Consider the following 24,086-nt stretch of genomic DNA (forward strand, 5'->3'; position numbering starts at 1 on the left):
CATGTTACAAAACATGGTGGGAACTGGAATACTGCCCCAACATTCTCCCAGCTACCAAGGGAGCACATGCTTCGGTTCACTAATGTAAGTGGTCTTAAAAGAAGCTAGTAATACTAACCTATGTAACGGCATCAAATGTAAATTATTATGTCAAATGTAAATTATTCTGTAATAAATTGTTATAATCAGGGCAAGACTTTGTGCTCACCGTGTATATGTTACACTATCATCTGCAAAACATGCACAAACAAGCTGACAAATAAATTAGTCACAGAAATAATTTTTAATACACTTTTAGCACAATGAAAATTAATCTTGAGACCTATAATCCAAATGTGAACAAGATAATCAACATCACTGGTGTAGGCAGGACTAACTGTCACTTATTTTGCTATTTACACACAGTAATAAGAGAATTGGGGAGAAGAGGAATTTGTGGCACAACTTGACTAGAAGAAGAGATTGGTTGGTAGGACATGTTCTGAGGCACCTAAGGGATCACCAAGTTATTATTGGAGGGCAGTGTGGAGGGTAAAAATCATAGAGGGAAACCAAGAGATGAATACACTAAGCAGATTCAGAAGGAAGTAGGTTGCAGCAGTTACTCAGAGATGCTGAAGCTTGTGCAGGATAGAGTAATATGGAGCGCTGCGTCAATGCAGTCTCTGGATTGAAGACCACAACAACAAGAGAACAGAGTATCTTGTGCAAACAATGGATCTTCAGTCAATCATCTAACAAAATGCAAACATAACATAATACAATAGTAAGCAGATACTATGCCATCATTGAAAGAAACAAATAATTCCTTACGATAGTTGCAAGTTGGCACTGCGGTTTGATGCAAGTGTCAGGACAGTTTCCAGAGCTCCTGCTTTGTCTCCACGAGCCAAATGTACTTCACAAAGAGACCTGTAGAGGGCAATCAGTGCTGCTCGTTCGGTGCTTCCTGGTACCCCAGCAACTGGCATGCCAGGGAAGGCAGCCTCAGTAGCATTTGAAAGGATTCGTTGGGCTGAATCATTGTGGCCCAAATCCAGTTCAAGAAGGGCAAATTCACGATATAGTGAGAGGTTATTCCGATATCGCTCCTGTAAGAAAATTATCAAAATCTGAAAAAGGCGGCTCCATAAATGGCTTAATTAGCAAATTCTACATGTTTACTGTGAATGCTTATTGCATGTTGACATCGAACACAGGTGATGACCATGCTAACGTAACTGGATCATGTAGTTTCATGGAATTATAATATAGGCAGATAGAGCATATTTTAAGTGCTGTAGTTAATGGTATTATATGACAAAAAATGCGGAAGACCACGAATCTCATAGCATTATTACATTATGTTCATTTAGTTCCACCTAACAACAAAGATTTTTTGGTGCTAGTGCTATCTTCATGAAAATACATAAGCAGATCCACCACCTACAGCTGAAGAAATTACTAAGGCAATAAGTAATCTGAAAAACAACAAAGTCAGTGGAGAAGATTCTATTACAGCTGAACTTATGAAATGGTCATAACTAAAAATTATAACTAACCTTCAGCTCCTCATGTTTGAAGAAATATGGTAAACTGAAAAGATACCAGAAGGCTGGAAAGTGGCTCTCATCCACTCCTTGCACAAGAAAGGTGATAATCAAAATGTAAATAACTACAGAGGCATATTTTTGTTGCCAGTGGGTTATAAAATATTTTCAACAATACTACTAAACAAAGTAGAAGCAACACTTGATAGCCATTTGGGAGAATATCAGACTGGATTTAGAAAGAGCAGATCTTGCTCAGAACAGATTTTCAACCTCAAGTCCATAATTCATCACAGACTTACTTACTCCAAAGATATAGCTGTAACATTTATAGATTTTAAAAAGACGTTTGACTCAGCTGATTGGGAAACACTAGATAAAGCGGTCAGAGAATTTGGCATCAAATCTAAATTATCAAACCTTATTCATGAAACAATCACAGGTACCAAATCAAAAGTAAAGTTTCGGGGTGAAATACCAAAGGCATTCAACATAAAAACAGGTGTAAGGCAAGGCGATGGACTGTCTCCACTCCTCTTTAACTGTGTACTACAGAAAATAGCAAGAGAATGGAAACAAAAACTAAAAGAACAGAAGCTATCACCAATCAGACTGGGAACTAAAAACAAAGGTATTGAAATTCACTGTTTAGCATTTGCAGATAATTTTTCCATTCTTTCTGAAAACCTAACAAACGCTGGAATACAAATCAATCTCTTAGAAGAAACAGCCAAAAGGCATGTTTAAGAATATCTGTAGAAAAAACAAAACTTATGACAAGTATAAAAAATGCTCTGGAATCCCTAGCAACAGATATTGTCCAAATAAAGATGGTAAATAAATTTAAATATTTGGGAGAAATTATCCAGGAAAATGGCTTAGAAAAATTTGCTGCAGAAGAAAGAGTACATAAAATGGACAGAGCTTGTGGAATAATTAGGAATGTCTACAACAAAAGGTGTCTGTCTAAAAATTTGAAAATACAGCACTACAACACAGTAGTAAAACCAGAATGTCTTTAAGCAAGTGAATGTTTAGTGCTGAACTACAAATTACACAAAACTGATGTCCTAGAAAGAAAAATCATTCAAAAAATACTTGGGCCACCAAAAAATACAGAGGTATGGAAATTAAGAAGCAATAAAGAAGTTTATCGCAACACAGAAAACATAAATGAAACACTACGAAAGATGCGACTGCTATTTTTTGGACACTTATACAGAACGAACAGCAACAGGTTAACCAAACAGATTTTTAAATATCTTTGGGACAAGAAGTCAACAATAGCCATGATTCAAGAAGTCAGGAAAGATTTGGAAAGAAACAACATAAGTGAAAAAGATGCAACAGAAAGGAAGATTTTCAAAAGGAAAGTGTTAAAAATGGAAGGATTCCAAGGCAAGAGGGAGAACAACACAGAGTCAAAATGGTCCAAGGAGAGAAAAAAGATACATAGTGAAAAGATGAAAGAATACTAGAGGAAAAAGAAAGAACAACAAAGAAGGAAGCATTGTAATTGGTGTGTGGTTCTTAGATGATCCAAACGAAGACAGAAGAAGAAGAAATATCTTTTACAGCAAATATATGCAGAGAAAGAAGAGAAACTAAATTTTTTTAATAAGTATGTCTGTTCAGACTACACTACGTTTCTTATAAAAAATAAACTTTTATTGAAGAAATACCTAGAAATTTCAGGCGTGTATCAGAAAAAAGAGGGTATCAAGGCTAACAGTAGGAGAGTTACTTACTTGTTTGAGGATATCTTTGACTGAAGACCGTAATTTACGATGATTGGATGGCAGTTTGCAAATCCCTGACTGCTCCAAAGACACCATTAGACGCTCAAATCTCAGCCACCATACCTACAGCATAGATTGAAAATAAATGTAATAATTCTTCGTATCTGAGCATATTTGTTTACTTATTAATCTACTATATGTTTTTTAAGCACAACATTAAATGTAGCACAAACAATTACACATGTAATTTACAAACAGACATCTAAATTTTTAATGAAATCAACTGTGTCATTTGTTGCAGGAAATCATAGAAAGTAACACAATAGGCCCTATTGGGACATTCTGTAACGGTGCGATGGAAGGTTTGCCAGGCTGCTCCACAATCTCAATTTGGAGATGGAGCTTTACCCCACCTATGAACAGTGTCCATGCTTCTGCCATGATTGGTGCATAATATTCTGTTAAATGCTGTCCATGTTCTGTGTGACTGGTCACAGGCACAGGGTTTCTTTCTTATGCAGATCAAGTTCTGGCAATGTGGAAGGCACGTCTGGCCAGTCTCATTCCCATGAGTCGGTTAAGTTGAACTGAAGCATGTGCAGTTCCATGGCTGTTTTCATGGATAGTTTTCTTGACTGAAACTGTTTTCTTTCTATGATAACTGTATCTTGATGGATGAGGAGTTGCGGGTTGCCTTGTATGTGTTTAAACTCATGGAGTAGAGCTGCTTTTTGTCAACATCCAGGTGTTGGTATAGCGGGACAACCATTTGACGGAGGTTGATATTACAGTACCACTGATAATTGTCATTTTGTTTTTCAGCTGTGCATCAAGAGTTTGTGTGTGCACTATTGAGCCATAGAGGAGCACCATATTCCACAATGGAGTAGATTAGTCCAAGTGCTGAAGTGCGCAGAGCTTCAGCAGTGGAGCCTCAAAGTTGTTCACAGCTTATATAGGATCTTTTTCCTTGTTCAAATCTTTGCAGTGACACTTTCTAGATGATTCTTGTAGGACAATGTGATACCTAGATTTTTTGGTTGCTGACTGTGGTGAAGTAATCTGTCACTAAAATAGAACTGGAGCTGTCTACTCGCCACTCTGTTGCACAAATGAAAGCAAACCGTCTCTGCCTAGGGGGGATTGGTTTCAGGCTATCTCCCATTACCACCTGATCAGATGTTAAGATGGCTTCTTCAAAATTTATATGTCCCACAGCCAGCATTCAGTCATAGGCATATCCAAACTTAAGAGATCTAGTTTAAGACATATCAGACATGTACAGATTAAACAGGAGTGGTGCAAGGCCAGATCTCTGAGGTAGTTCATCATTTAGCGTCTTTAAAGAGCTTATCGTGTTGCCCAGTATGACACGAAATGACCTTCCAGCAAGTTTGCTATTAATAAGTTGGGCTGTTCTGCATGGTATTATTTGAATGAGTTTGTAGAGAAGACCATATCTCCATCAGTGTCACAAGCTGCTGAGAAATCTATAAATGCATTGATGTTTTTATGTTCTTTTGAAAGCCTGCTTCAGTGTAGGTCATGAGTGACTTTATCTGGTCTGCGCAGCCCCTTTCTGGGTGAAAACCAGCTTCTTTGGTTGGAATTTTCTTAATCACTGACACTTCCAAGTAGACTGCATACTGAGATAAGAAGAGCTATTGGGCAGTAGCTTTCTGGTTCATTGCTTGCTTTTCCCAGTTTAAGGCTAGCAATGCCATTAGACGTTTTCATTCCATTTGGGATTCTCCCTCTCATCACGATGTCAGTAAAGAACTCTGATACCCATTGCTTTTGTATGTTTACAACAGTTCAAGAGGAATTAAAGATGAATTCCATCTGGCCCTGGTGCCTTTCCCACTTTTTTAAGTGTATGTTATTTCCTGAACACTATTCGACTGGGAAAATATGGTCTGGTTGGGGCTAGATGCCTTCAAAACCGTGAATTAATGTTTCATATGAATGGTGTGTTCTTTGTCTTGTGGGGTTCTTGAAGTAGTCACAATGTAAATTGCATTCCTGTCTCAATGCAAAAATCACTTAACCTCGTGCATGCTTAGGACTTCTGCCTAATTTCTTTAAAGCCTAGTTTCCCTGCTAGACCTTTTGAAGTCCAGGTTCATTACTATTTCTGTCCATTTCTCATGTCGAATCATATTCAATGTGCATAACACATCATCAGCTACTTCTCCATCCCTCCATGAAGGGACTTCTTGTACAGTTCTTCACAGTGAGCAGTCCATGCTGGAACGTACTCCTTGCAGAATCCTCTAGGGATGATCTTGTTTGCTGTTTAAGTCACTGCTATTGTGAACCTTTGGTAGCTTCCCAAAGTGGGTGAAATCCAGCCTAATCATTTGTCAAGGTGGTTGGAGAAGTTCTTCCACATCTTCTTAAAATTCCATATTGGATGAGGATAGAAAATGATCAGGGGGATGTTTATTCTTATTCCAATTAGAGCTGGTCCATGTTGGCTGTGTGGGAAGTCTTGAAGTATTCTGTGGGTCACTTGCAGCAGTATGTCCTGATCATATTTGCTTACAAAACACAAATCAGGGTTGTATTATAGGTTTCAAGCTGCTGATTTAAAAGATCCCTCCTCTCATGCATCAAATAACAGAAATAGACTATCATCGGCCCAAGTTGCTAGTGTTTCACTGTTGTTATTGTTGGTCCTATATTTCCATTGTATGTGGTGACTGTCAAAGTCCTGCAAATAGACTGCTGGAGGGGGCAGTAGAGGCAAAGTTTCACATGTCCATTTGGTGGTAGGGGGTTTATATATCTGTTACTGATAGTTATTCTTCCCACTTTGGTGATGACTTCATGAGTGGTGTCAGTGATGAATGTCTTAACCAGGTGGATATGTTCCACAAAGGAGAAAGGACATGTAGCAACTCTCTAAGGACAGTGATATGTGGCTCCTAACAAGTCATACCCTCTTTTTGTTAAGTAGTTTCACTGTCAGTATTACACTGATGTCTGAGAGTAATACAACAGTGACAGCACTGTCGTTAATTCACTAGCACATTTTTTATGTATGTCTCATATTTTAGTTTTCAAATATTACGGCTTTTCATTTGTAAAACGTAGCTAGTCCCATTTTAGACAATTCACTTTACTAAGAAACAAAACAGTTAAATAAATTTGCAACATTAGTGCTGTTCACAGACACTTCAACACACTCAGGAGTTGAGTATAACAAAATTATTATTAGTTATTTATCTTAATTTCTAATGTGACATGATACAAACCATCACAACATTCTTTTCTACTGTGCCACTCAACAATAGTGCAATAATAACAGCCAGCAAAAGATCGACATTCAAAAAGAAATATTAAAAAAGTCAATGAAAGCAATACTGTCACTTTACACAGCAGTAATTTTGAGCACATGGGATTGGAAATTAGCTGTGCCTGATATTCAAAAAATGCCTGCCTCTTTAATACAATCCACAGCATTCTGGGTTGAGATTTTACCACAGCCATAATCACAGCAAAGGACTAAAGGGAAGATAGAATCACTGATTGTGAAGCATTTCTCGATGTACTGTCAATTGGTAAGACTTCCCTCAATTCATTTAGGCAAACAGCATTCAACAGTATACCAAGCTTGAAGCTCCAGTTATTCTTAAATCATGTCAGCTGTGAACATCTGCCCAGCCATTTTGGTGGGGTCAGGACCTATCTGCAAGGTATGAGCAGCAGTAAACTATGGTACCAACATTAATATTTTAGTTTGCAACACAATCTGGGTATTGATGATTAAAGTCTGCAACCACCACAATGGACAGCATAATCCTCTTTGTCGATCAGATACAATATAGCTAATAAAGGCCTCCTGACACAATGGACAAGGATATCACTACAGAAAGCTGTATTTTCAAATAATCTATTAAGTTTCGCATCAGAAATATTTATAATTTTTCATCAAGATTGGATTTCAACACCCTGGTCTGTGTCCTAATTGTGTATCACAATCGGCTATTCGCTAGTGCAAATCTGAATAATTACCCTGGAGGAAGCTATATGTGCTTATGGGACATCCACTTTTTCATTTTTGTGTAAAACTCGTATGTTACAAAGAGCACAGTATAGACAATCAAAACACCATTCAAACTCGTCAACTTCAACTGCTTAATTTTCTTCATTTCAGTCTTCATACAAACAGTAAGTATAGTTGATACGGTATATGTCAGTGTACTGTAGCTCGCAGTAAAGTGGATACCAGCGAGGAAGAAATGATATGCCCACTTGAATCACACGCAATGTACCAAGTGGTAGGTTTCCCACAGGAGCGACACTGTAAGCGAAACACCCCTAGCTGCCAAGTCACATCATGTAGTATCACCCTTCTCAAGGGGTATAAACAATAGAAGTACAACAACAGGAGTATAAAGGAATGAAATACAACAATTGGATTCTGTGTGTGTATGTGCACTATCAGGGTTAACACAAGTACCACGAACTGAAATTCCCTGACAATTCCCTAATTTCCAGACAAGTTCTAGAATATTTCCCTGACAAATTTTGAGATCTCAAGTGTAAGTAAAGACATAAGTTGGCAATTTGTCTTTGCATCTATGGCTCAAAAAATGATAGAGCCAAACGAGGAAATATCTAAATAAAACTTGCAAGCACATGCCGTTTCCTAATGTGAGCGAAAATCTTAAGTACAGATCAACATCTTTTGTAATGAACTGTTTTTAGACGGAGAAAGCAAAGCAAATGGTATATGTGTTTTATTAAGACAACTGATGTTATTTTATTTCATAAAACAAAACACATCTAGTGACAAAAATACACATTTCCTTGGAGTCGCAAGACCGATTTAAAATACTTTCACTGATTTCAGAAATACCCTCAGAAAAAAATAGGCCTCTTGAAAGAAATATATAAGATGGGGAAGAGTTATGTAAACCAACAACATAGGTGACCACCAATAAAATGTTGGTTCTACTATGTTCATTGCTGTTGTTTATTACCCACTGCATTACATCTATTATTTTACAGATATTATGTGATTTATCTTTTGAGAAATATTTGACTACAAAGCATACAAACTGACAGCAACAGCCATAACTTTCTTCTTTTTCTTGTCCGTACTTTGTAATATATAAACCACTTTCAAAGTTCCAAAATGTATTAAATAAATAAAATGTCTATAAAACACCACACTTTGCAACGTACTTGCGGTGAGACAGGCGCAATTTCTGAAATCTATTGCTCATAGCCTTTGGCCTGCTGAGAAGCACTGCAGTCCTGGGTACATGGATAAACCACAAAAATCCACTGCATTATGTCACACACAAACAGATCCGGCATGTGGGCCAGCTATTCAGGAGTCACAAACATGTTGACGAAATGAGACTGCAGTGGTCAATCCATTCTTATAGATAATTTGGGTAAATACCCTGAGAATCAATAATAATGAGGATAGGTAGCAACTCGCCGTAAAGATGATCACTGAGCCACAGACAGGCATATAGAAAAGACAATCACACTCTCAAAAACTAAATTTTCAGCCACAGCCTTTGTCAGAAAACGAGAATACACACAGATTCACACAATCATTCAGACATGACTCATACACACAGGACCGCCATCTCTGGCCACAGCGTCTACTCTCCCTAACAATCACATCAAAGCAAACCACTCCTCATGCCTCCCTGCCTCTCATCTGCAGCTACTAAGCTAAAAGCCACAAATGGTGGCAGCAGTGACTGCAAGCTGAAAGAAGCGGTAGGAAGGGGAGAAGCAGTAGTAATGAACGAGTGGAGAAGCAGCGCACGTGCTCAGGTGCACTCAACCAGTGATGATGCATGATGTCTCGATAAACAAATCATTTTATCTACTGAGACAAAAACAAGGTTTTTTTAGTGTTTTCTTTTTTTTTCAAATTTCCCTGATATTTCCCTGATTTCTCTGATACATTTGAATTTCCCTGATATTCCCTGATTTCCATGATTTCCAGAACCTATGGCAAACCTGACTATAGTCACAGGTACTGCTCTAAACTGCTGACCAACCTTATGACAACAGATCTCGCTGTGAGATGCACTCTACACTAGCTTTCATGTTACTCTGAAAAATTGGCTTTTGGGCTGCGCGCAGTCATAATTTCATACTTATAATTCAGTATCTTATATTTGTGGCTGTTGGGCAAATGTATTGTATCCACAACACAACAGTGGCAATCCCCCCTGCGGGTCCGGGGATTAGAATAGGCCCGAGGTATTCCTGCCTGTCGTAAGAGGCGACTAAAAGGAGTCCCACCCCCTCAAGGGGGTCGTTAGCGCCTGCGTCCGGAGACGGACGGTTCCACGACCTCTATTTGCGGTCATTTTGCTTTTTCACTTCTCGTTTCTTCCTTCCTTTGGTAGGTTCCTTTCTTTGTTCTTTTCCACCTCACTGTCTTCCTTACTCTTTCCTTGTCTTCTTCTCCTTGCCTTCTCCTTGCCTTCTTCTCCTTGCCTTCTCATTACCTTCTTCTCCTTGCCTTCTCTGGTCCCCGCCTTGGCGTTTGAGACTGCTGCTCTCTCTCCCTCTCTCTCCTCCTTTTCCTCTTCTCCCTTCCTCCCTGTGCGTGCCTGAAGGCCGACCCACGCGTTCGCACGCGTAGCCGGTAACGGGGTAACGCGTAATTCCCCGCCCTGGGTAAACATGTAAGGCATGCGCGTACCCCCTGGTAAAGGCCAGGCCTGGGGAGGGGTGATTGCCTGAGCTGATACCTTCTGACCATGCCGATTGGTCCCTCCGTCTGGTTCTCGGGAGGTGTGACCTGAGGTGTAAACATTCACCTAAGGCGGGAGTGCCCTCTGAGAGGGTCCCCACAAGGAAGGAGCGCGCCATCAGAGACGCTGGCAATCATGGGGGATTCCTCCGCAATGGATTTCACTCCATCTGTCTCGACTTCTGCCCAAAAACGGAAACGTGACCAGCCATCAGTGACAAAAGTACTACCGCCTGCCCCACAGTTCCTCGTTGTTTCTCAATCTGAGGACGGAAAGGATTTTTCCTCTGTCAACCCTTTCGTTATCCAGAAGGGTGTAGATGCCATAGCCGGATCTGTCAAATCTTGTACCAGGTTGCGTAACGGTACCTTATTACTAGAAACTGAGAGCGCCTTTCAGGCACAAAAACTGCTTCGGGCCACACTCCTGTACACGTTCCCTGTGCGGGTGGAGGCTCACCGAACTTTGAATTCGTCTCGTGGTGTGGTCCATACTAGCTCCCTCGATGGACTGACTGACGAGGAGATTCAATCTCTCCTCGCTGAGCAGGGCGTGACGGCTGTCGATAGGGTCATGAAAAAGGTCAACAATGACCTTGTACCGACCCGGACACTTTTCTTGACCTTCGATAGTGTTAAGCTGCCATCGCGCATCAAGGCGGGCTACGAGGTTATTTCTGTTCGCCCCTATGTCCCGACACCTACGCGCTGTTACCAGTGTCAGCGTTACAATCACACTCGACAGTCTTGTTCCAATGCGGCTAAATGTGTCACTTGTGGCAGGGATGCCCATGAGGGTGACTGTCCACCTCCGTCTCCTCGTTGTGTGAACTGTCAGGGTGACCATGCCGCATCCTCCCGCGACTGTCCTGTCTACAAGGAAGAACGCTGTATCCAAGAAATTCGGGTCAAAGAGAACGCGTCCACCTCGGCTGCTCGCAAGCTATTGGCTAGTAGGAAGCCCACGCTGCTCCCAGCGGGGAAATACAGTACTGTGCTCGCCTCTCCTCGGACTACCAGGGAGGTGGCCACCCAGACATGCGATCTGACCTTCAGCACCACGGTCGTCCGTTCGGCCAGTGCTAAGATCGCCAGGTCGAAGTCTCCTCTTCCTCCCGTCACCCCTCAGACGCAAGCACTTTCATCAGCTTCTGCCAAGACGAAGACCCAGAAGTCAGATGCACGGGCCTTCAAGAAGGAACCGTCCCGTGCAGACTTCCTACATACTTCGACCTCCCAGCCTTCGACCGGTACTTCCACCAAACGTCCTTCCAAGAAGGCGCATAGGAAGCACAGTTCTCCTTCTCCGCCACGGCGCATTTCTTCTCCTGCGCCACCCAGCGGTTGCCGCCCCAGGCCGTCATCCGTTTCGCCTGGCCGCACCGCTGGTAGCCGAGCATCTGGCCGTTCACCGGCGGAGGAAGCTCCCCCTCCCGGCCATCTTCCCAAGATGGCCGATGAACCTATAGACCCAATGGACGATGACTGTCCGCCTACTGATAGCGGCGGCAGTGCTCGCTCGAAGCCAGGCCCTCAGCGGCCTTCGAGGTGACCCCTTCTTTCGTCTTCCTTTTCTTTTTACGATGGCACTTATTCACTGGAATATTCGCAGCATTCGCTCCAACCGAGAGGACTTGACGTTGCTGCTCCGCTTGCACAGTCCACTCGTCGTAGCCCTCCAGGAAACGAAGCTACGCCCATGCGATCAAATTGCCTTGGCACACTACACCTCTGTGCGTTTTGATCTACCCCCTGTGGTAGGTATCCCGGCTCATGGAGGGGTTATGTTGCTGGTCCGGGATGATATTTACTACGATCCCATCACGTTGCACACCGGCCTGCAGGCAGTAGCCATCCACATTACTCTCCCCACTTTTACATTTTCCATTTGTACCATTTACACGCCATCGTCGTCTGCCGTTACCAGGGCAGACATGATGCAACTTATTGCTCAGCTACCTGCACCATTTTTGCTAACTGGAGACTTCAATGCCCACCATCCCCTTTGGGGCTCTCCAGCATCCTGCCCGAGGGGCTCCCTGTTAGCAGACCTTTTCAACCAGCTCAATCTTGTCTGCCTCAATACTGGCGCCCCTACCTTTCTTTCGGACACATCTCACACCTATTCCCATTTAGACCTCTCTATATGTACACCCCAACTTGCACGCCGGTTTGAGTGGTATGCACTTTCTGATACATATTCGAGCGACCACTTCCCGTGTGTTCTCCATCTCCTGCAGCATACCCCCTCTCCGTGCTCCTCTAGTTGGACCATCTCCAAGGCAGACTGGGGGCTCTTCTCTTCCAGGGCGACCTTTCAGGATCAAACCTTCACAAGCTGCGATCGTCAGGTCGCACACCTCACGGAAGTCATTCTCGCTGCTGCTGAATATTCCATCCCTCACCGTACTTCTTCTCCACGTCGCGTACCGGTCCCCTGGTGGACCGCAGCATGTAGAGATGCTTTACGTGCTCGTCGACATGCTTTACGCACCTTTAAACGCCACCCTACAGAGGCGAATTGTATCAATTATAAACGATTACGTGCTCAGTGTCGTCGTGTTATTAAAGACAGCAAGAAAGCCAGCTGGGCTGCTTTCACAAGCACCTTCAACAGTTTTACTCCTTCTTCTGTTGTCTGGGGTAGCCTGCGCCGGCTATCTGGCACTAAGGTCCACTCACCAGTTTCTGGCTTGACGGTCGCGAATGACGTCCTTGTGGCCCCTGAGGATGTCTCCAATGCCTTCGGCCGCTTTTTCGCAGAGGTTTCGAGCTCCGCTCATTACCACCCTGCCTTCCTCCCCCGCAAACAGGCAGAGGAGGCTAAGCCACCTAACTTCCGCTCCTCGAATCGTGAAAGTTATAATGCCCCATTCACCATGCGGGAACTCGAAACCGCACTTGGTCGATCACGGTCCTCCGCTCCAGGGCCTGATTCTGTTCATATTCAGATGCTGAAGAACCTTTCTCCTGCGGGTAAAGGTTTTCTTCTTCGTACTTACAATCGCATCTGGATTGAGGGACATGTTCCCGCATGCTGGCGCGAGTCTATTGTTGTCCCGATTCCTATGCCGGGGAAGGACAAGCACTTGCCTTCCAGTTATTGACCCATCTCGCTTACCAGCTGTGTCTGTAAAGTGATGGAGCGAATGGTTAACTCTCGGTTGGTTTGGCTGCTCGAGTCTCGACGCCTACTTACCAATGTACAATGTGGATTTCGTAGGCGCCGCTCTGCTGTCGACCATCTGGTTACCTTGTCGACCTTCATTATGAATAACTTCTTGCGGAAGTGCCCGACCGCGGCTGTGTTCTTTGATTTGGAGAAGGCTTACGACACCTGTTGGAGGGCGGGCATTCTCCGCACCATGCATACATGGGGCCTTCGCGGTCGCCTCCCTCTTTTTATTCGTTCCTTTTTAATGGATCGACAGTTCAGGGTACGTGTGGGTTCTGTCCTGTCAGACACCTTTCACCAGGAGAATGGGGTGCCACAGGGCTCAGTTTTGAGTGTCGCTCTCTTCGCCATAGCGATCAATCCAATAATGGATTGCCTCCCAGCTGATGTATCAGGCTCCCTTTTCATAGACGATTTTACCATCTATTGCAGCGCGCAGCGTACGTGTTTCCTGGAGCGCTGTCTTCAGCGTTCTCTTGACCGTCTTTACTCCTGGAGTGTCGCCAATGGCTTCCGTTTTTCTGCCGAGAAGACGGTCTGTATTAACTTCTGGCGCTACAAAGAGTTTCTCCCACCGTCCTTACGACTCGGTCCTGTTGCTCTCCCATTCGTGGAGACAACAAAATTTTTAGGTCTTACATTTGACAGGAAACTTAGTTGGTCTCCACATGTGTCATATTTGGCTGCCCGTTGTACCCATTCTCTAAATGTCCTCCGTGTTCTCAGTGGTATGTCGTGGGGAGCGGATCGAACCGTCCTGCTTTGTCTATATCGGTCGATCGTCCGCTCCAAGCTGGATTATGGGAGCTTTGTATACTCCTCTGCACGGCCATCTATCTTACGCCGCCTCAACTCCATACAACATCGGGGTTTACGACTTGCGATCGGAGCGTTTTATACTAGTCCCGTCGAGAGTCTTCATGCTGATGCTGGTTAATTGCCACTCACCTACCGGCGCGATATACTGCTTTGTCGGTATGCCTGTCGGCTACTGGCAATGCCCGACCACCCGTCTTATCGTTCCTTTTTTGATGACTCTCTCGACAGTCAATACGGGTTGTATGTCTCTGCCATGCTACCCCCTGGAGTTCGCTTTCGTCGCCTCCTTCAATACCTTAATTTTTCACTCCCTGCAACCTTTCGAGTGGGTGAGAGCCACACGCCACCTTGGCTTCAGGCTCAGGTTCGCGTCCACCTTGACCTCTGCTCGCTCCCGAAGGAGGTTACCCCCGGTTCAGTCTACCACTCCCGTTTTATCAAACTTCGTTCGAAGTTCATTAATATGACCTTCATTTATACAGATGGCTCTAAGACCAATGACGGGGTTGGGTGTTCCTTTATTGTCGGGGCACAAAGTTTCAAATACCGGCTCCATGGCCTTTGTTCGGTCTTCACAGCTGAGCTCTTTGCCCTCTACCAGGCTGTCCTTTACATCTGCCGCCACCGACATTCTGCATATGTCATCTGCTCCGATTCCCTGAGCGCTATCCAGAGCCTCAGTGATCTGTACCCGGTTCACCCTTTCGTGCACCGGATCCAACGCTCTCTTCAGCAGCTGGTGGACGTCGGTTATCCGGTTAGCTTTATGTGGGTTCCTGGCCATGTCGGTATCCCTGGGAACGAGGCTGCAGATGCCGCGGCCAAGGCTGCGGTCCTCCAGCCTCGGACAGCATCTTGTTGTGTCCCTTCGTCCGATTGTAGCAGGGTAATTTGTCGGCGCCTTTTATCGCAGTGGCATGCCGATTGGGCTGCACTCACAGACAACAAACTTCGGGCCCTGAAACCTCTTCCCGTGGCTTGGACTTCCTCCTCACGCCCTTCTCGGCGAGAGGAGGTCGTTTTGGCCCGGTTACGAATTGGCCACTGCCGGTTCAGCCATCGCCATCTGCTGACGGCTGCTCTGGCGCCGTTCTGCCCCTGTGGGCAATTGCTGACGGTCTGCCATATTTTAACGGTCTGTCCGGATTTTAACACCCTGTGTCTTGATCTTGGCCTGCCATGTACTGTAGAAGCCATTTTAGCGGATGACCCACGAGCAGCTGCTCGCGTTCTTCATTTTATCAATTTGACAACCCTCTCAAAGGACATCTGATTCTGCTGTTTTCCTTTTTTAATCCTATGCCTGTCAGTCTGTCTTTTATCGTGTTTTCCGTTTCATTGCTGTTTTAAACTTGTGACTCGCGGTGCATTCCTCACGTAGTCTGGGCGCTAATGACCGTTGAAGTTGTGTGCCCTAAAACCACAAAAAAAAAAAAAAAAGAAAGAAACAACAACAGTGGCAATGAGAAAATTGCATAAGTAACGTACCTGCAACATAGAAGTGCCAAAATGACAACATGTCAAGATGAGCCCATCACTGTTAGAGTTATTACAATGACAACAGCTGCAAACAGCCATGTTACTACAGCTCACAACATCAGGCAATGCTACATAGTCTACACCAATTATTTCCGTGTTCCCAACTTTTTTCCCTTCAGAACTGTCTAGAGAGCACAAATTTGTCTGGCCCCATTAGCTGAGTGATCAGTGCGGTGGACTGCCACGTCAAGGAGCACAGGTTCGATTCCCGGCCGGGCCAGGAGATTTTCTCTGCTGAGGGATTGTGTGTTGTGTTGTCCTCATCATCATTTCATCCCCATCTCCGATGTGCAAGTCACCCAATGTGACATCGAATGCAATAAGTACTTGCCCTCGGCGACCGAACTTCCCCGAATGGGGGACTCCCGGCCCACAATGCCGTATGCTCATTTTCCTTTTGTAAGCAGACCCAGTGCATCCTGTGTAGACCAAGATAAAGATAGAGATTCTTTTATATCCATTAGGTTGCCTAATGGACCGAGAAATGGTAATGCGGGTAATGCTGATATGGTCTGGAACTGTCTACATTTATCTATTTATTTAGACAATTCTGGACCATATGAGCATTGCCAGTATCACTATTTCTCAATCATTAAGGTAACTGAAACAGATATTTTTAAGAATGCCTATCTTTATCTTGGTCTTCAGAGGATGCAGTTGGTCTACATACGAAGCTGTGTCCCTAGACAATCCTGATAAACACTATAATCGCACTTGTCTCAGAAATAATGACTCTGTCCACATAATACAAATGTCATGGAATCCTGAGATGGGCACACCCCACTGATTGACTTTCAGTATTGAAAGCAAATAATTTCTTTCATAAAGAGTTACAAGTGTATCAGGATCTGTCATTGACTGGAAATATATATGGCCCTAGGTTCACCAGTCTGTATTCCAACTTGAAGCGGAAAAAGGGGGGGGGGGGGGGGGAGAAGGAGAAGGAGAAGAAGGAGAAGAAGAAGAAGAAGAAGAAGAAGAGAGAGAGAAAAAATTACATGGATGTCAGAAACAATCAGCATATGAGGAAACTGTCCCTTCTTATCACTGATCCACTGGAGACAGAAAACACATTCGGACTAAGTGCTTTCCATATAATTGTTTTCTAATTAGATGAATGAGTTAATCTTATTTCTATGAGGTGCCATTCAAAGAGGAGAATGAACTTTGTGTACCATTTTTTATGTTGTTCCCATCGGGATTAAGATACAAAATAACAAAGAGGCTTAATTCACATGCCATTTTCTCCCCTACCAAGAAGAGTGTTTCCAATAACCCACATTCTTAGTGAGAAAGCAAAATAAGAACTAGATCAAATGCAAAATGAGAAAATGATGGCTAACAAAATTTCCAGTGCACAGGAACCCCCACTGGTGACAGAGCAGAAATCAAATGGTTATCCTTGATTATGTGGAAATTTTGAAATTATGAATGGACGGGTAAGTATTATATTCAAATTTATTATGTTATACTTTCTGACATGTTCCACACCCACAAGAATCATCTCATTTTTTGGGTTTATGGAATGAAAATTGAATCTAATCTAATCTAATCTAAAAGTAATGGACTCCCTGCAACATTCTATGTCATTCCGCACCATTGGTTGGAGACTATCAATAAATGAGCTAGGGAGTTACTGCCCCATGCATAGGCTGCTCTTAACACTGCAACACAAACAGTTGTATTTGGAGAGGTGCCATCTCACATGGACTGCTGATGAATGGCACCACATTGAGTTCAGCGATGAATTGCAGTTCTGCTCTATCCCAGATGATCATTTTTGGCAAGTGTACTGGCGACCTGGAGAGAGGGGCCAGTCTTCCAACATTTTGTAGAGGCACAGCAGTGCTATTCCTGGTGTCATGGTGTGGTTAGCCAATGGGCATGACTTCAGGTCACAGCTGATAGTGATTGAGTGATCTCTGACAGCACAGCAGTATGTAACGGGCATCCTGCGCACTCGCTTTATCTCTCATGCCACGGTATCATGGTGTCCTTTTTCAACAACAGGACTATGCTAGTCCACATATGCCACATACTGTTGTTGACTGTCTGTATGATGATGTATTCCCATGGCCAGCAAGATACACACCTGTCCCCAAATGAACACATGTGGAACCAGCTCAGATATTGACTCTGTCCCATTGTCAGGATCCAGGATATCGAGGTCAAATTACAACAGATGAGGACCAGCTTGCCTCGGATGAAGATACAATGGCTTTATGACATCCTTTCCAACAAAATCACAGCATGCATCCAGGCCAGACAGGGGAGCAATGTCATACTGGAAAGTAGACTCATACTGCCAAGTTCTTTGTATATCTGAATTGATTTTGTAATTACTGATATAACACGCTCACCCTCTCAACCTGTGAAGTTCCATTTTGTTTACCGCTCCCTTCTGGGTGCTTTCTTTTGTGTCAGGAAGTGTACCCAAGCACCTTTTGATCTCTCCATGTCCATTTTTATAAAAATCAGTTTGATATTTGACCTTTGTTATCTGTAAATTTAGCATCCATCCAACATGCAAACACATGCAAGCGATTGACCAAATGCCACCAACGAAGAGCTTAAATAAGCTGCACCCTTCATGTAGAAAGTAAATTACTGCTCCCAGTTTACTCCCAACCTAGACCATATATCATATTCCTTTAATCCACTCAGAAAAAGGGGTGTAAAATTTCTGTGGTCTCTGGAATGTGAGAGAGTGTTTCATCACTTTAAACAATCACTCCTCACAGCCTCTTTAGTCCCACAGTCAATCAGTCTTCAATACCAGTTACCCATTCATCACATTCATGGTGTTGAAGCCAAGTTATACACAAAGAGGAAGACAGAACCACTCACTCCATTGCCTGTATCTCAAAAACTCTAAATACTGCCCATCAAAAATACTCTCAGATTAAAAAAAGAGGCACTTCATAAGTCTATGCAGTGAGGAAATTCCACACAGACCTCTGTGGGGTGCAATTACACCAGGTAACAAAGCACTGTAGCCTCATTCAGCCACTGATGGAAGCTGCAGGATAGATTGGCACAATGTTCCAGAGGTAGGCATTACTCTAGTCTTTATATTATAATATAATATACAGATACACAGCTATCATATGTTCATCATCAATGGAGATGGGTTTTACTGGTGTCTGCATCAAAACCAGCTCCATGCCAGACAATATCCAACACTGCTGATGCCACAACCTTCATTCAGGCCTGCAGTCCATCTGACCATCACTTAACCAGTACCCTCCATCATCACATCACGGCTCAACTCTTGTGCTACTCTCTGTAAACAACATCGTGGGACCGCCCACCCACCCTCCATGTGGGTTCCACAGCCAGTGCTGAGATGAAAATGGCAGAACCACTGACTTGCCTCCTTCCAAGATGCAACTGGCACAAACCAGGGCTGGCTCATGCACCCATATGTGCCATCCCAAAGAATGAGGATTTCTTTGGCAAATGGCCTTCAAATAGATTTGAGTTATCGGCACAATGCACTCTGCTTAGTTTTCCTGTTATGCTGGATTGGACACTTATCTTTTGGATTGGACTTAGTTACAGTTTCAGACTTTTAACTCATTGTCCCGTGTTTGTAGATGTTGTACAAATGAATTTTGTTGTATCCACAAGACAATGTAAACATGGCTTTGACCAAAGCACTCTTCTGTCTTTTCTACATGACTGTCCACTAGTCAGCACCTCTATTTGGCAAGTCATGATTATCCTTTGCATTTTATGATAGGTTAATTATTTCAAAAGTAATTACAAATCGACAGCAATCCAAAATGAAACACACAATTAAGATTATGATACTGAAAGTCATTCTTTATCTAGTACTTGCAAATGACGACTCTGTGAAATACGAACTTCAGTGTACTTCAATGCGATGATGACAGAGGAACGACAAGTGTATATTAGCATTGGAACTTTATAAGGTAAAGTCATTTCTAGGAAGTTTGAGAAAAATAAACTGTAGAACATGGTACTGTTTCACACAACGAATTACTGAAGAGCAGACAGACAAAAAGAAGAGAGAGGTGAGACTGTTTCCTACGCTGAAGGAGTCTATTTGTGGAGACCATTTGATCTTTCACCAGAGTCTCCCACAATCTGATCAAAAGAGGATCCACAATAAAAAAACACATAACTCAAAATTTCTCCACCAGTCAACACCACATACACTTCAGAGGTGAACTGCTGTAACTCGTAATTGTGCATCATGCACATTCTTTGACAGCTGTGGCAGTCCAACTCAGTCAAAGCATTCAGTAACTGTTTACTCTGCATTATTTTTTGAATGATTGTTATAATTTTCCTCTTTCAGTGTCACTGGTATTTGTACTTACATACACAAAGAAGAACATAATGAAGGCTAAAACTAGAGTGGAGCAAAATACCGTCCCTCAAAATTCTAATAACTGGTTATAGCTGTCAAGTTATTCTGAATAGTAATGTCTCATATTAGGCTAACAACATAATAAAGCTATTGATGATATACTTACAAGAAATGCTGTAGCTGCTGGTTCTGGTAAAATGTCTGAAACTAGCCGCAAGATTCTGCAAACACTATTTAAGTACACAGGTTGCCCAAGCGTTGTGAGCAAGTACTGTGGCCCACCCACCAGTTCCAACACACTCTGAAGTATTTTGGCTGGAGGTGGTTTCCACAGTGGGCTAGGTGGCTGCAACACTGGCAGAAACCACTCTGGGCCATCCACAGCCCAAGGCACTTGATCTATACCGAGCAAACGCACCCAGCAATCACGGCAAGGTAGCAAAGGAACCTGTTATTGGAAACAATACACTTGTGGTCAGCACCATAAAATGCAGTAACAAAAATTACAGATAACAACAACAAAGACAGGTATAATGTAATGAAGTTTTTCTTGCATCAAGATCTTAATTCTGCAATACTCAACACAAAAGCGTTCTGCACAAAAACTATCAAAATCCAAGATTATTCTTGCATGAACACCAAATTATGGTTATGTTGAGAGAGGGGGCGGGGGAGGGGGGGAGGGGAGATACAAGAATGGGGAAGTGAGGTCTCATGTCAAGCAGGAAGCATTTTTCACAAGAGAGTTTGGACAAAATCTGATTTAATGATGATGATGGCACTGATTTATAACACACACAAAAGCAGTGTCAGACTCCTCTAAGGCGTTACCACCCAACACTGTAAAATAATTTCGTAACAAGACCACTGGTTCACATTAATAAAATGCTTCATAGCATGACTGAATATTAATTAATTAATTAAATTAATTAAAATAAAAACTGATCAAGAATTGCCATAATTATTTTCACCGCACTCTTAAAACATCAGTCATTTGATTTCACACACAAAGTGCTACAGAGTAATTTCTGATCTTTCCCTTTTCACATCTAAGTGTCACTTGCTTGTTTCATGAGATAAATGGGTCTTCATTTACTCTTCATTTGCTGTAGTTGCCAAATGTTTTTCAAAGAAGTTAATATTTTTCCTAAAATGTAAAACTGTCAACTTTTCCCTTGTTTCCCTCCTGACCACCAAAACTTCACAGAGAGCTTTTGGCTTGGCATGTCTGAGTAAAGGGAAACAGCATGAAGTTTGACTTCACCATAGCCTTAGGGCTGCTACTGATAAATATTTTTTTCCTTTAGCTCGCATTTTATGACAAGTTTAACCCACGTGCCAACCTGGGACTGCAACCCAGAACACGACCTTTTTGGAGGAAGAGGGCAGCAAAGTATGCTACCTGTGCATACCTCACAGACTGATTCAAAGTTTAAAACACATGTACATGCATCTTAGCTGTTGATGATCACATCTGTTTGTTTGAAAAATTGGTTGGAATAAAATGGCAGAACTGAAGGTTTGTCTTTGTCATTTACACCTGTCAAAGATTTTTCTAAGCAAAATATTGTCACTACACCCTGTTCCATTAAAAATATATTATGTCTTTCAGAAATGAAACTCATCGCTGATCAATCAAATTGCTTGTATGAACTCTCCACTGTATAGCACAATAGCACTGACTTGACTTAATTCCTTTGGCCCCTATGGGGGCATAGGGCATCCAAGAGAACTCGCCATCCGTCTCTGTCTTTGGCCATTTGCCTCAATTCTGCCTAGGTCTTGCCAACTCATTTTGCTTCCCCTTCCACTGTCCTCTTCCAAGCGCCCCTTGGTCTTCCTCTCTTCCTTGTTCCCTGTGGATTCCATTCCAATGCTTTTTTCTCGATGGCTCCATCTGGTTTTCTCAAGTTGTGCTCCAACCAACCCCACTTTCTCTCTCGAATCTGGTCTTCTGTAGGTATCTGGTTTGTTATTCGCCAGAGCTCCTCATTACATATTTTTTCTGGCCACCAGATATTCATGATGTGTCAAAGACATAGCACAGAAACATGAAAAAGTTACAAAATTAATCCAAAATTGTGTCAGGAAAAGAGATGTCCCCACACAATGCAATTTAAGTCCTTGTACATTGTGTCATAAAATACTAGAATCTAAACACTGGTGTGATTTGAGTACTTGGATAAAAACAAGGGCAAAAAAGTATGAATAAATACTATGAACAATTTCAAGGTGTGGACTTGAAAAGTATTTCATCACTGTTTGAAACATTCATTCAAAGAGCTTTGGGTTTTTCTTCATCATTCGGACAGGTGGCACTTTCTTCACACTTCACAGCAATCAACACTGCAAGTAATGATACAGCCAGTATCATCATCATCTCACAATAAAATAAAAGTGATTGTATATGAACTGCGCCTTGTTCACTGAAGTATGAAGCTGTTACAAAATTATTCTGCTGTGTACACACTATGCAACTTAGTTGGTCTACAGATGGGTCACACTAGTTATGAACATAATGCACTCTACTTATGCAAGAGTATTACTATAAAATTTGTCTTGGGTAATAAAGAGGATTCATTGCTAACAATTCAGTTGTGATGAAGAAATTCATACCTGCATTATCACAACTCCATGAGACATGCGGTACGTGCAAAAACTTTAGATGTTTCCTAAGTATGTGAATCAAACCTATAGAGATCATTTCTACTTGTCATGGAAAAAGAAGGATGAGAGGAAGGAAGATTGGCAAATAACATCCCATTAATGATGAGATAAACAGAGATGGATTACATGCTAGGTTTGGGGAAGGATAGGAACAGTAATTTGCTGTCTTTTTAAAGGAACCATCTACCCATTTACCTTAAGCGATCAGGGAAATGATAGAAAACCTAAATCAGAATGGCTGGACATGGAATTGAAGTGCTGCAGAGCGACCCATGAATGTTGACAATGTTAGTTCCACTAACTGAACTAGTTTCATTGTCTTTTGACGAAATTTGTAACTTTTTCTCTTCTTATTAAAAGTGATGTTGTGTCAACTCCCAACAGAACCTTGGTCAGTCTTACCAGGGTTGGGTGATCTGATGGTATGGATTAATGCAGCACCCAATCCTTGTGTTTATTATACAACCTGACCAGTAGGTTGTGAATAGGATAATATTTTGTATGAGGGAGGACTGCAAAGCAACACATTGTAATTTTTTCTCCCCTGGTATTACAGCTGGAATGTTGAAATTTCACAACCACGCGGTTTTAATTTTGCGCTACAGAGGGTACTTTTTCATGTGGTGCCCTAGTGAGAGAAGCCTGAACTATGAAACAAACATGGCGCACGTGTTAACTGTCATCAACTTGTGAAGAGCAACAAAGTTTCATTTGATATATGTGGGCCGAAGGCCATAAACCAATTGAAGTTCACAGGGACACGCATGGCATGTATGGAGCAACTATATGGACAGTGGCAATGTCTCCAGGTGGTGCACACTCTTCCAAGAGGGCCGTGTGAACCTTAATGATTCTCCACACTCCAGGTAGCTGGTGACAGCTGCAACCCCACAGCATATTGAAGCTACTGAGGCAGCAATTTTGAATGATTAGCATGTACAAGTGCAAACCTTATCACAGCAGTTCAACATTTCCAGTGGTGCAGTGTACAATGTTGTTCCTGACACACTGAAATTTCATAAGTTAGTGCTCACTGGGAGCCAAATAACCTGACAGACAACCACAGGGGCCAACGAATCAAGACAAGCTTGGATCAGTTAACGCATTACTGGTGATGAGCCGTGGGCATACCACTACATGCCTAAAGCCAAGCAGGCCTCTATGGAGTGGAACCATGCTGGTTCCCCAGTGCAAAATAAAAAAAAATAAATAAATAAATACATAAATAAAAAATCAGTGTGACTCAATCTGCTAGGAAAGTGCTTGTGACAGTATTCTGGGATATGCAGGCTGTGTTACTGGTGGACTTTGCTGAACACAGGGCCACTGAGAATGTTGCTGCCTGTATTAAAACTTTAGTTAAGCTGTTATCATGCCCTTCGTGACAAACATCACAAAATTAAAGCAGGCAGTATCAAACTTCTTAATGACGATTCTCGTCTCCATAATGCTGCTCCTGTTTGTGAGGAAACTGCAAAATTTGTGGGCGAGGCGGTAAAGCGTCCAGCATCCTCCATACAGTCCAGACCTTGCACTGTCAGACTTT

General features: G+C 42.7%; 1 protein-coding gene across 1 annotated transcript in view; it reads right to left on the reverse strand.

Annotated features, from left to right (window-relative positions):
• Window positions 1–24,086, reverse strand: part of LOC126412412 (nuclear exosome regulator NRDE2) — a 160,695-nt gene that overhangs the window by 43,057 nt on the left and 93,552 nt on the right. The window contains exons 9-11 of the mRNA XM_050081997.1: window positions 20,040–20,321; window positions 3,278–3,391; window positions 814–1,091 (exon numbers count right to left, since the gene is read on the reverse strand). Coding sequence (XP_049937954.1) covers window positions 814–1,091; window positions 3,278–3,391; window positions 20,040–20,321 — 674 coding nt within the window. The remainder of the gene's footprint in view (window positions 1–813; window positions 1,092–3,277; window positions 3,392–20,039; window positions 20,322–24,086) is intronic.

The sequence above is a fragment of the Schistocerca serialis genome, chromosome 7, assembly GCF_023864345.2.
Source record: "Schistocerca serialis cubense isolate TAMUIC-IGC-003099 chromosome 7, iqSchSeri2.2, whole genome shotgun sequence".
Lineage (NCBI taxonomy): Eukaryota > Metazoa > Arthropoda > Insecta > Orthoptera > Acrididae > Schistocerca > Schistocerca serialis.